The sequence below is a fragment of the Leuciscus leuciscus genome (genome assembly GCF_965113295.1).
Source record: "Leuciscus leuciscus genome assembly, chromosome: 11".
In the NCBI taxonomy this organism is placed as follows: domain Eukaryota; kingdom Metazoa; phylum Chordata; class Actinopteri; order Cypriniformes; family Leuciscidae; genus Leuciscus; species Leuciscus leuciscus.
In genome coordinates, this window is record NC_138735.1 from 5,748,418 (window position 1) to 5,762,429 (window position 14,012).

The window sequence follows — 14,012 nt, forward strand, 5'->3', positions numbered from 1 at the left end:
TAAAACATAGTACATTCATTTTATAGAAATAATAAAAAAGGTTAGCAGTTTTGAAACCTCCTGAACAACAACAACAACAAAAAGTTGTGTATATACACTTCAGTCGGGTTGAGGTCTGGACATTGACTGGGCCGGTAGATTTGCTGGTGTGCTTGGGATCATTGTCCTGTTGAATGACATGGTCGACTCAGTGAGGGCAAGGTGCCTGGGTCCTGTGACTGCAAAACAAGCCAAAAAAGCGTGATGGACAGTTGCTGTAAGGTGTTTGTGCTGATATGCTGTGTAGTTTTCGACTAACTTGGTGCTGTGCATTATGGCCAAACATTTCCACTTTGCTCTCGTCTGTCCAAAGGACATTGTTCCAGAAGTCTTGAGGTTTGTTCAGATCCAACTTTCCAAACCTAAGCCGTGCTGCCATGTTCTTTCTGGAGAGAAGAGGCTTCCCTTCGAAACATGCCACACTTCTCCAGTCTTTTTCTGATTGTACTGCCATGAACTTTAACATTTCACATGTTAACTGAGGCCTGTAGAATCTGAGGTGTAGTTCTTGGGTGTTTCACGATTTCTCTGAGCATTGCACAGTCTGACCTTAGATCGAATTTGCTGGGACGTCCAGTCCTGGGAAGATTGGCAATAGTCTTCCTCACTGTAGAATGATGGACTTCAAATTGTTTTGAAATGGCCGTATAACCCTTCCCAGATTGATGGCAGCAAGATTTGCTTCTCTAAGATCACTGTTGATGTTTTCCTCCTTGGTATTGTGTTAACACACACCTGAATGCTCCAGACCAGCAAACTGACAGAACTTCAGCTTTTATAGAGTTGGTCACACTTACTGATGATCAATTAATCAAATTAATTTGATTAGCAGCGCCTGACTGTTACTTACCCTCTTCATTCCTATGGAAGCAGTAAGTGTGCACTTAGTTTGTAGCCATGGCTTTTCCATTTCGGCCTAGTTTTTGTTAAGTAAATATTGACATGGTGTAATGTGTCACGTGTTGTTGTTCATCTGAGGTTGTATTTACCTCATTTTAAGACTTGCCAAGGACCAGATTTTTTTATTTTTTATGTCCTGATACATAAAACCATAGAATTGAATAGTGCCCCTTTCTTCATTTATTTATTTCTATCTGACGAACAGCACAGGCTTTAGGTTTCAAGTGAAAATCAGAAATAACGCTCATCTATTAACACAACAGTTGTATTTTATTTAATCATCTTAAAAATAGGCAAGTGACAAGTTATAATCCAGAAACATTTTAAGGTGTTGTGTATATTAAACAATTACAAATGAATAAAACGGATGTTTTTGAAGCAGCAACCATGTTCAAAATCAAACTTGCTGTAGACTAGTTAAAACATTTAGCATGTTAAAATTACATTCAGACAAGAAGTTTTCAAGAAAACACGAGTTAAAAACAGCAGTCTTCCATCTAAATGTGCACTAATGAGACGTTATAGTAAATAGTAGTGTTGCAAAATATATTACTTTTTTTCTTCCCCAAACAAAGATAACTGAAGATTTTACGCCACAAGCTTTGCAGCATTTATGTGCTCAATGCATTTCAGAATGCTTTCCAACATCAAATCTGCATAAACATTTTCAAGAACATAAAAACATCTGACATGAATAACTGAGACAGAAGGAAGAAGGACAAACAAGAGCACTGTGGCATCTGTATTCATTAGAGCTTCTACAACACAGCTGTACCTGAACATACTGCGTGAGCCCATTGTGCTGCAGTGTGTGTGTGTGTGTGTGTGTGTGTGTGTGTGTGTGTTTACAGACTGAAGCCCGATACAGTGAGATGTTGTGCTGTGTTTCTCGCCTCAAAGTACGAGGTGTCTGTCTCATCATCGGGCTGAGGGATGAAGGGCATACTCTTATGATGAAGGTTTTCCCAGTCCACACCCTCAAAGAACGCATGATACTTCAGTTCTACAGAAAGACACAACATACATGAAAACATGCCAGTGTTGAGATTAAGGTAGTTAAGAATTTTTGTCATTAACAATTCTTGTTAGTAAGATTAACAAGTTTTAGATGCTAGTTCAAAATAATTCAATGAAAATACATTTTGGAAACAGTTCTTCTATCCCTAATTGATGGGAGTGTGTAGCTTTTCATTTCTTAAACAACCATGTAGGAACACACATCGTGGCCAAATTCCAGGATGACAATGTCAAGATTCATCAGACGCAAATTGTGAAAAAATTGTTGGGAGGGAGCATGAAGAATTATTGTCACATGAAGTGACACCTCTGAGTCCAGACCTTAAAGTCATTGAAGTCCATGGGATGTGCTGGAGGAGACTTTACAGAGTGCTGGACTCTTGCATTGTCAATACAAGATCTTGAGCAAAAATTTATAAACCTCTTCATGGAAATAAATAATGTAATGTTATATCCATATAACACTAAGAAGTCCGTACATTTTTGGTCAAGATCACATCACACCCATAGACATCAATCACTGCACTGAATACTTGTCGGCTAAGAACAAATGACTGCCTTACAATCCGCATTTAAATACCAAGACATCGATGTCTGTCAAAAATAACGTGCATAATACACAGTAGTATTTATGGGAAGCAAAGAGTCCAGAAAGTGCAAGCATTACCTGGAAAACCCACACTACCAGATGTTTTGAGTACGTTATTGCTTTCCGAGGAGGAGAAAATGGCGGCCTGAGCGGCTTCAACATGTCAGAGACAATAACATGTATAATACATAACGCACACAAACTCTGAGTATTCTTTACTCGCTGAAACTGGAGAGGAATGATCAGCGAACTGAGTGAAACCCTTCACACTGCATGCTAAAGAGAATAAACGCAAATCCAATTGAAAAACTTCAGTGGTTAGTGAACATTGTTTAACGTTTGTTGGTTTTGATGGACGTTTTTTATGCCGTTACATTTGATCATATAATTTTATTTCATTCTAATGAATTAGCCACACGTAAATGTTAAACGCTAAATTACTACTCATACATGTTACTTTATTCGTCAAATCAAATGGTGGGGTAACAATCATACTAAAAGTGCATTTGAACGTACCCACAGCATATGCAAAAAGGCTGACTTGCTTATGTATAATACATACTGTATTAAATTACACTGCCATAGACTTGTCCACCAGACTTGTTAAACAGCGTTAGGAAATGCCACACTGGCTACGTTTACATGCACAACTTTTGTTTCAATCGGACTTGAATTCATTCCGATTGATGAATTTGAACGTAGTGTTTACATGAACGCTAAACGTGATCGGGTTGATGTGCGCATTTATATGTAACAATCCTCAAACCGTAATAGATTTTTTGAAATGTGCACACTGCACGAATATACAGAGTTTCCTGCTGTTTGTGCATAATAACCATTTCCTACATTAGTTCTTTATTTTAAACAGCAGCCTTAATATTTATCCATTTCTGGTCATAATATTTATCAAGCAGTAAAAATGCCCAAAACCAGTCATCTGTGGATGAGAATCCGAAACAAGGACTGGTGGGACGTTGCCCTGCTTCACTTCACAGACGCAGTGAAAGGAGAATTTTAGAATGACGGGATACTCATTTATATGACACTTTATTCAACAGAAGGAACAGCTCGTTCCACGCGTCATACGTCATCACGCTATATTAACGTCATTGCACATGCGCTGTCCTTTCAGTTTCGGTTTTCAATACGATCAAGTGTTTACATGTTCTCTCGATCGGATTAGAAAAGGAATAAACCACCCCTTTCAATCCGATCGAAATTTCATTCGGATCGAGCTGAATCGGATCGATTAAGGTCTTACATGAGGGCTTTTCAGTCAGATTGAGCCGATTACTAAAGGATTATTTGGTTGCATGTAAACGTAGCCACAGATACTCAGAGGGATTCTGAGTCTCACTGTCTTCCCATGGTTTCTACAGCAGTAAACGTGGAAACCGAGGATAAAGCGGACATGAGGCCACTGACAGGTGATGCAATGAGGGATGTTACACTGGATAAAACTGCTCATTTCTCTGGAGTTAAACATTATTGGAAACATTTGGGATAATATAAGTACCCAAGTGAACAAAATCTATAACACTGTGCTAGTGGATTTCAGATATTTGAATGTACAAATCTTACATGTTGTGCCTTTGTGTTTATAGTCCCTCCCTGTAGTCGTTCAATTTGACTCTTTTATGCTGATGTAATATAAACTTGACAGTGTTCAAACTTTGATAATAAAATAAATCACAGATCTTCTCAGTTGTTAAAAATATTAATTTGATATATAATATGATTCACCTTTAAAGCCAGCTCTCTTGTTTGGATCCATGGTGAGAAGAATCTCAATGGCATTTCTTGAATTCTGGGTTAACTCCTCGTCTCCATCTGGCCACGGTATATCTGAACACATCATTAAATGAAGAACATTCAACACAACTCTCATGATTCTGAGGAAAAACAAACCAGGAGATCCATTTGTTGGATCCAGGAGTACATAACTTTTAGTTTTATAAAAAAAAATAAAAAAAATATTTTCATCACCTTTGGTGTTTATTTATCATTGATCCTCTTACCTCTGTTGAGAATGTTCTGGAACACCAGCTGTGGAGTCTCATCGTTGAAGGGCGGGATTCCTGTGAGAAACTCGAACAGACAGACACCTAACGCCCACCAATCCACCATGAAATCTGTTGGAGAACAACAAAACCCACTTAAGCACACTGTTTTATTAGAGCAAACATACAACATGGCTCAAAATGTGTTAGAAATGTGACCACTGTTATAAATTTGGTGACAATAGCAGGCTTGAGTTGATTTTTGGGGGGAAAGGGAACAGCAGAACACAAAACCAGCTTGATATGAACTCAAATATCATGATAGCTAATGTTACATTACAAAACTGAATAAAAAATCTGTCAAAAAATAAATACCTTCAACACTGATAAACTTAAAGCCTAAAAGGTGAAGTTGCTTTGCCAGGAGCAGCACTGAATAGAATTGTGAAAATAACTATTTTAAGAAAACAACTGCCCAGGGTGAGCTAGGTGGTTGCCAGAGTGTTGCTATGCAGTTGCTAGGGTGTTCTGGGTGGTCAAAAAGACCGAATCAAAAGTGTTCACCACCTCAAATCTGGAGATTTGACTGGGTCTCTTTCTTCAATGCAAGTCTAAAGTTTCACCTGTTTTATTGTGAAAACTGTGTTTAGAAAAGTAATGGCATGAGTAAATAGTAAGAGTAAGACGAGTGGTGTTAGCTTTTAATGTGACTAACCAGAGTTCTACGTATTTTGCAATTAGTGCAAAGAAAACCTTTTTGTTGCCATTTAGACTTAGTGCAAATATCTGCTGTCTGTCTTTTATGGCTCTGGGACGAACAGTGCAAGACTAATTGAATGCCAGAGTTTGATCAAATTGAGAAACTCAAAGTATGCATGAGTTTTAACGCAAACAAAGCATATTTGTACAGCCGACGGCATAGCTTTTTTGAAAGTATGCACGAACACAGGAGGTCCACATGCTAAAAAAAATGTTTAATCTTTGTCCAATTGCTGAGCTATTTCTCGAAATTTACGACACACATATGCATATCCTCGCATACATGCAAAAACTAAAGTATACTTTGGGTTTAAAAAGTATATCTAAAGTATACATCAGTTTTTATGCATACACTAGAGTATTCGTACAGTGCACACATTTTTTCATCACCATTGTACACAAGTAGGCAGATTTTCTTTCTGATTGTACATACTCCATAGACTCAGCTTGCTCATGAACTCATAATTGTTAATCAAAATAACTTGACTTGCAGCGACATCTCATATCTTCTCTGATGACATGAGATCACAGCAATAGCAAACCAAACCATCCAACGACCCAATCAATTCCCAATTGACAAAAACAAGTCCTGCCTTGCACTTTTTTCTTGTTCCGGATGAATACTGTTGGTGTAACAGGGCTTGAATTTTGCCGTGGGATTGCGCGTATTGAGCATAATTTTACTCATTCCCGCAGATTTTGTGCTCACACATAAAGCCGCCTCTCAGTACTAAATTTAGTTATTTTTCAATACTTGTTGCGCTTAAACAGTCAAATACACACAAAATGATCTCAAAATGCCGGTCTTGTGAGTATTCACGTAAACACAGTCAGTTGTGTATTAAGTGAACGTAAACAGTTGTGAATGAAAAACCATGTGTAACACTATAATGGATCCGTGCGTCGGGTCTTAAAGTGACAGTAGCCTACACCTGATGCCAAATTATGAGATAATATTAAAAATATCTATATAGCCGTTGTGGCCAGTGGAAATGCTGAGTGGCTAGTAACTTTGGAAAACCACTTGCCAAAGTAGCTGATGTCAAGCCCTGCTCATAAAATCTGGAGAGACGCAGCAGACTCTGGACAGAGATGAAAAACTCTCTAAATGAGCAAGTGTTGAGCACCGTTTAAAGGCTATACCTTTGGCTGTATCCATACGCTAAGTTGCTGCATCAAAACTTTCCTTATAGCATACAAAGACTTCCACTGCTAAGCCAAACAGGCAGTTCTGCCCCAAACTCACACCCTTGGTTGAGACATACGTTGACACGGTCTGCTCAAACAGAGCAATGTTTCGAAAACTACACAAAGTTAGCGTTCACACTTTTCAGGAAGTCAAGCCACAAATGACTTTTACTTGACTGACAATAAACATTGAAATTGCTTTAGTATAATGCCCCAGAATTCCCAAGCACCGTCATAACATCCCAACAGAGTTGAGACATTCAGCATTACTGAAGCATTAAGGGTGATGAATCAGGAGCTGCCAATCACAAAAGCTGCGACCCATAATGGAATTAGTCAGCCACGTCCTTATCTAATGCGGTAAAGGTAAGCTGCCCACACATGCACCAACATCTCCATGGCTTATGATCTCAACAGAATACCTTTTAGCATACTTACCATAACGCACAGACCCTGAAACTAAAACATAACATCTGTTAATGAAGCAAAGTAAAAGATTTGTCCCCACGTTATTTGTATATGTACTGTGTAACAAAAATTAATTGTACAATTGTTATGTTGTATTGCAAAACTCTTATGCTGCTATTGAAGTGGGATACGGGTAAGGTTAGGGACGTTTGGTGATATTGTTAGGTTTAAGGTTGGGTGAAGGGGTAAGGGAAGGTTCAACAGTGTTAATTACAGATGTAACTATAGAAATTAGTTACAAATGTATTACATGAATGTATTTGTTAAAAATATAACTACATATAGTGCAAGTACACTGTATCAAATGCTTCATTTAAAGACATGCATTCCACATTCCACATCATATTTCAGCATTATGAGCTTTTGGGACACCCTGCTCTCTCGGCCATTGTAAAATCCATAATGGTTGACAATTATCATTTAACGACTAATATTTGACGCACATATCAGCACAAGATAAAGACATCACATACTGATCACACAAACCCTTACCATGAGATTTGCCTAATAAAAGTTCTGGTGCCAAGTAGTCAGGAGTTCCCAAAATAGGAGCCCCTTCTACACGTTCTGGACCTCTACGGACACTTTTGGGTGTTCTGTAGGGAGTTTGAGACACAATCATCTGCTGTGGAGTCTAGAAAGGAAAAAGAAAATATGACTATTTCATTTTAAATTATTTTAGTTCCAAAAAGACTCCAAAAGGCTCCCCTCACCTGGTAAAGTGAGCTGCTCAGACTGGGCCTTTTCTTCTGAACTGGAGTCACTACAGACTGGGCATTGTGGAAGGAGGTTGACGCAGACATCTCCATGGCATCCAAAGAGGCTAGGCTGAGATGCGACATACAAGAGCGGTTTATGGAGCTGCAGTAGCTCCTGAACACAACCACGTTCTTGGGTTTGAGGAAGCCAGGTGATTTGATCATACTGTCAGATAGCCGGTGAGGATGGTCAAGAGGAGAACACTTAAATTCATCCCTATGTTGCATTGAGCTGCTATGCTTTGGTGTTGCTATTGTGGGCCGAGCTGCCGGTGTGACTACGGAAATCTCGTTTTCATCCAGCTCCCCGAAAGAGGACGACAAAGCCTCATGTTTGAAGTCTGTCGATTTTTGTGGCGTGTTAGCAACCAGTGACATCTCGTGGCCCGAGCCGTCCAGGTCTAAACTAAGGCTTCTTCTGATACTTTGGGCATCGCCAGGTGAGGTTGGGGAGCTCAAGTTGGTCTCTGCTTTAAGCAAAGTCATCCCTTCGCTTTGATCTTCGAGATCAGAGAATAGATTTTTGGTCACAGCTATGGGACTAGATTGCTTTGGGCCCATTCTCTCACTGTACTGTTGACATATCGGTGCAGTTTTACCATCATCAAGCCCCACAATTGAGAAAATTCCTGTCAAGCCTGTGTTGGCCGTTGAGTTGCCCTCAGGAATATGGAAGGACCTTTTGTACACTGCATTGTTTTTCTTGCAGTGGATCTCAGCCTGCTCTGGGCTTTTCTCTACTTCTTCAAACGCTCTCTTTACTGAGACTTTGGGCCCGATTGGCGGCTCTGGCTTCATAAAACTGTTCCCAAATGACTGATGAGGAACAGCCTTACCCAGTGATGTGGCACTGTGCTTGGTTGCACTGAACTGGAGCCTTTTTGCAGAAATATCTGGTTTAATATTTCTGCTATTGTCCAGTTGGTTATTGAGCGGAGTCAAAACATTGCTGTGATCCTGAGCTCGTGCTGGAAACATGTTCCTCCTCTCCACAGGTGTCAAGGGAATGTTTCTTGACATTCTATTGCCCCTTTCTCTTCCGTTAACCTGAGGAAGGTTCTCGCCATCTAGTAAATTCTAGAATTACAAGACATTGTCAGGTTGATTTTTGTATTATAATATAAATGATAAATTGCACTTTTTCTGTTTAAAAGTTTAGGGTCAGTGTGGTTTTTTTTAAAAGAAATAATACTTTTTTTTAACAAGGAAACAACAAACTGATCAAAAGTGACAGTGAAGACATTTATAATTTTACTTTCAAATAATGCTGTTATTTTGAACTTTCTTTTCTTCAAAGAATCCTGAACATTTTTTATCATGGTTTTCAACATTGATAATAATAAAAAATGTTTTGTGAGCACCAAATTAGCATATTAGAATGATTTCTGAAGGATCATGTGACACTGAACTAATGACTGCTGAAAAGTCAGCTTTGCTATCAACAGGAATAAATTATACTTAATATTTTGGTTACAATTTATCTTACAGTTCGTGTACTTACCCAAGAAATGTGATGTGTGATAGATATATAATATAAAATATAATAAAATACATAAAAAAATTTGAATACTGTCATTTAAAAAATACTTATTTTTGTACTTTGTGATAATACAATAATTTAAGGATTTATATTACATATGCACCATATATTGGTACTGTATTGTTATTAGTTTGATGAAATATTTAATTATGCTGCACATTTACTCTATTTTTTAATACTTGATCAATGTGCTATGAACCAAAAGCCCTTCAACAGTAATGCTGAAACAAACCTGCTCATCTTCCCACATTGGGCTGACACAGTCTTCAGAATCAGTAGTGGATGGTAACTGCCACGAGTGGGTGCTTCCAACACTCTCGAATCTCTTCCTGGATTTCATCAGCCTTGGTGTCAAACTCCTAGCCAGCAGGCCAGGACTGAACACACTGTTGGATCCTAAAGAATGGCTCATGTTAGGCTTTACATTATTCACTTACAGCAAAAACAAATGACAAATGCCGTTCTCTGTAACACTAATGACACACTCCGTATGAACATTATTCTGACACGTACCTAAAGCTCGATTTGTGCCAACAGGGGATTTCAGGTAATCTGTCCGTCTCTTCAGCAGAGGTGAACACAGAGAAGTATTCCTCTGCTTGAGTTTCCCACAGGACCTGGGACTGCCAAACATTGTGCTGCTGTGACGCTTGCCCTCTATCACCGGGGTATTCTGCCATTTCAAGTCAAAAATATAATGTATTGTTCAAGCGGTTTCAAACATGTTGTAGACAAGTATATAAAACAGGGCTCAAAAATAAGAATGATCGATGGCCCGGGCCAGATAACGGATCGTCACTTTATCTATAAGGCTGGTACAGTGTCATCATTGTCATCAGGTTTATGCTTTTTTTTTTATATCTTGCAAAGATTTTTTGTGTTGTAAACTTGCTGTGATAGTTGAGTAATAGAAGATCATAGATATTTACTTTCAAAGGGCTGCACGTTCTTTATATTAAGTGTGCGCTACTTTTTGTAACATACACATGCAGATGACTGTTGCATCTCACTGCTATTTTATCTCACTGCTATTTTCAATACCTTGTGGTGTGAACGTTGTATTAAGACAGCGTGAAGTTTTAAAAATGTACCAAGACCCCGCAGTTCTGTTGCACTTCATCAAGCCGTTTTTAAACAAGCTCACGTTCCATATGAACAGCACCCCACCAGGGTCCGGTGACCCCTAATCATACAGTTCCTTCAAACCAACTAGTTCAGACAATTCAACTACTAAGTGCTTTTAAAACTATTTACAGCACCATTTAAAGTTTGGGGTTATTTGATCAACAGTACATAAACTAAAATAATTACATTTAAAAAAGAAATCAATAGTACATTAAACATTTTTTTTTACAATTTAAAATGACTATTTTATTTATATTTTAATATATTTTAAATTTGAATTTATTCCTATGATGAAAGCTGAATTTCAGCATCATTACTCCTGTCTTTAGTGTCACATGATCCTTCAGAAATCAATCTCATATCTGGGTTCCCACTCTTTCATTAACACCAGATTCAAGGACTTTAAAAGCACCATTTATTTTATAATCAAGCACAATAAAGACAATAAAGGTGAGTTTGTTACTGCCAATCTGGACAGTATTAGAGACGTACTGTACCAGTGTCTATCATTACTGAAGTCATATTAAGGGTAATAGAAAGGTACGGCAAATTTAAGGGGCATATATGACCTTTTTAAAATCCACTGAGGAGAGAGGGAACATGCGTAGAATGTACGAGAGAGAGAGTGAGATAGGTCTAAATGAAATGATATAGATAAGGTCATTGTTAGGCATAAAAAAAAAAAAAAAAAGAAGTGTTAATCACCTATGCTGCAGTTTTGTAAACTAATAAACTAAGGTTTATACATGCTAGTTTCCATAGCAGAGTTCAGGATAAATCTTTTTATTACTACTGGAGCTGCCAAGTTTGCTACGTTTCAATTAATTATTAAACAGCAAAAACAAACTATGCAAAAGCGGCAGCCCTTCCAGTGCACTCAGTGTCCGAATCCACTCACTCCTTCATTGGACCATATTAGTGGAGTATTTTAGGGAATAGTTAATGAGGGTATAGGGGCCGATTTTAAACACTGTCAAAGTTTAAATAAATTCAGTTTCAAAGTGCTAGCGTAGCCCTTTTGTTTTTTCAAATAGTAAGGCGTGTCCAACACCAGGTAAAGTACTTAAACAGTGTAAGCAAGAACTAGGAGAACCAGTGAAACAGCTCAAGAAGCGTGTAAGTGTTCCTGTTTCTTCAAACCTGGATTTACTAGGTGGAAAGGCTATTAAAATATGAACAACAGAACTGTGAGGGGAAAAAAACACCTTATTGTTGAGCCATATAAAATTACATGAATCTGCAAATCTACTCACGAGACCAAGAGAGCTTATCAGTGACAGAACTTGACCAGGTGTTCTGAAATAATCTTTTTTAGGTTTCATTAAAGAAGGTGTGTTTAAAATGTCCATCAGGTTTAGTTCTGGATAGTGGGAAAGGAAAAAGTTGTTAAAATCACAATAAAGACTATATTTTAGCACTTTGGTTGTTTAAAAACAATAAATAATCATTTAAAAAAAAACATACCCCTGTCAAGTTTAACCTTGGAGAGGCCAAAGTCTGTGAGCTTAATGTGACCCTTATTCGAGATGAGCATGTTGTCGGGTTTTAAGTCCCTGAATCAAATGACAAAAAAAGTCAGTTAGTTTGACAAACAAAACACTAAATGACTCAATTCCTCAGTTTCATATGACAGAAATACCTGTGAATAATGCTGTGTCTGTGAAGGTAATCGAGAGCGACCGAGACTTCAGAGATGTATTTCAGAGACATGTCCTCATCAAAGTACCCATAAATATGAAGAAGTGATTTCACATCTCCTCCAATCAGATACTCCATAACCTATGAGAGTATCAAACATAGTCGAACCAGTTAAAATGTCACATTAATGCTGAAATAAATGATGAGGTGAACCTCATAAATACATTTTTGACATTATTTTTTAAAACAACTCAAGATTTTCTACCTCAGTTCTTTTTTAAATGTAACCTGTACACGATTTCATGAGATTCACCCTTATACGTACCAGATATACTTTAGTTGAGGTTTGAAGAGAGTAAAACAGGTGCACAATGAAAGGACTTTTACTGAGAGCCAGAGCATCTCTCTCAGCTTTCATCTGATCAGTCATGTTCTTATCCACCATGTCTGCTTTCTTCACCACCTGCCAGACAACAACAGCATTTTGTTAGTCAATGCAAACAATTTCAAAATGGTGAAAAATAAAAGATAGCTATCACCATTTTCCCCTGTTGACTAAACATCTGTATACCTTGATTGCATAGAGTTTGGAGTTGCATGTCTTTCTGGCCAGGTAAACTTTCCCAAAGGCTCCTCGACTGATGGGTTTGACCAGCACAAAGTCCTCGATGGAGGGAGCTTTCACTGCGCTGCTTGAGCCTTCAGATGAAGATCCATGAGCCTCCATCTCTGCCGTCGCTTCAAATATCAATTTAATCCAACTAACGTTAGACCAGTTGTCTTGCAGTCAGATGCCTCATTCACACGAGACGCATAAAAACAATTTTATGGTGATTGCTGTGTTAAAAATCAAACACATATCACCACAAAAGCTTTAAAACGCTTCATGCATTCGAACTGTAATAGTTTGAATAAGACAGTTCTGCGTTCAGTCCACCGCATCCCTTCTCACGGTTGATCTTTCTTATACTGTCTATGCTGTTGACAAGCGCGACGAGTTTGTTTTGAAATTTGAAATGTGCCACATAAATTTGGGTCCTAAAACGCGGTTGTTTAGCCGCCCAAAAGTGTTAAAACAATAAATAGTCAACAGAAAAAAAATGAATGTTTATGTTTATTCACGATTGTATAAAAGCTGATATTTATTGTATAAATGTGATACTAATTTTAATCTTACACAAGTAAATTACCGTTACATTTCTGCAAAACGAATCAGGCAAAGCGTGTGGCTACTTTGCGGGTCTTTAATGGTGCAGAAGAACGGAAGAAGAGAAGGCGCCCTCTGCTGGCCAGAACACACAGTAGTGACAGAATAAAACCCTGGTTTAGTAATCTCATAATTTTTTTATTTATTGTTGGAGACGTGTATATACAAAAATGCAGTCTTTTAAATTCCACATATTTTGGGAATTGGCCCACAAATGTCATAAACTGAAGCACAAACGAAAAACAATACTTCATGCAATAATCAAACACTGATTGGTCCATCTTCAACGGCGCTGAGAAAAGTAACAGGTTCTACGTCACATCTATGTGTTCTGCTGCAGGAGCGTTAAATAATTTACCAGAACAATAACACTGACAGACTTTAATTTATAACTTATGAGCTGGTTATTATATCTAATTGGATCTTATTAAAATCTTATGTGGCTTTCAGCAAATATTGACACTGACAGACTTTAAAAATAACATATGAGCTGGTTATTATATATAGGATCTTTTAAAAAATCTTATATGTGGCTTTCAGCAAATATTGGATAAACATCGTTATTATTGTTCATTTGCCCAACATCCAGCCACACAAGACATGCAATCTACCTGAGGGAAGACGCGAGGAAAAGGGAATTCAAGGCGTCTTTCGGCCTAATGCTGTTAAATAGAGGAAAACAGTTTACATTTCTAAGTTCAAATGTAAATGAAATGTTATGAAAATTGCATTTTCATTACCTGCGCACCTCCGGTGGGCAATTTATTTCTTAATCAGCGCTTGT

General features: G+C 37.9%; 1 protein-coding gene across 3 annotated transcripts; it reads right to left on the reverse strand.

Moving 5' to 3' along the window:
• Positions 1 to 1,188: 1,188 nt before the first annotated feature.
• mastl (microtubule associated serine/threonine kinase-like) lies at positions 1,189 to 13,004 on the reverse strand. 3 transcript variants are annotated; one of them, XM_082184306.1, is made up of 14 exons: positions 12,593 to 13,004; positions 12,347 to 12,484; positions 12,023 to 12,162; positions 11,848 to 11,936; positions 11,637 to 11,743; positions 9,772 to 9,931; positions 9,491 to 9,654; positions 7,674 to 8,795; positions 7,453 to 7,594; positions 6,931 to 6,951; positions 4,564 to 4,677; positions 4,289 to 4,390; positions 1,769 to 1,942; positions 1,189 to 1,731 (listed from the first exon to the last, which is right to left on the reverse strand). In XM_082184306.1, exons 1-13 carry the CDS (start codon positions 12,746 to 12,748, stop codon positions 1,785 to 1,787), a joined length of 2,613 nt encoding a protein of 870 aa, XP_082040432.1. In that variant the 5' UTR covers positions 12,749 to 13,004; the 3' UTR covers positions 1,189 to 1,731; positions 1,769 to 1,784. The 3 variants fall into 3 exon arrangements, with proteins under 3 accessions (XP_082040432.1, XP_082040431.1, XP_082040433.1); XM_082184305.1 differs by having other exon boundaries at positions 1,189 to 1,942; XM_082184307.1 differs by lacking the exon at positions 6,931 to 6,951 and having other exon boundaries at positions 1,189 to 1,942; positions 12,593 to 13,003.
• Between the last annotated feature and the right edge of the window lie 1,008 nt (positions 13,005 to 14,012).

What these genes read in the sequence shown, in the direction of transcription:
- mastl (XM_082184306.1), bottom strand. Translation starts at nt 12,748, where the DNA reads ATGGAGGCTCATGGATCTTCATCTGAAGGCTCAAGCAGCGCAGTGAAA. An exon ending in CAAGGTTAAACTTGACAGGG is followed by an intron (nt 11,744 to 11,847) that starts GTATGTTTTTTT and finishes CCCACTATCCAG; the next exon opens with AACTAAACCTGATGGACATT. An exon ending in CAAGAGAGCTGGCTTTAAAG is followed by an intron (nt 1,943 to 4,288) that starts GTGAATCATATT and finishes GTCTTTCTGTAG; the next exon opens with AACTGAAGTATCATGCGTTC.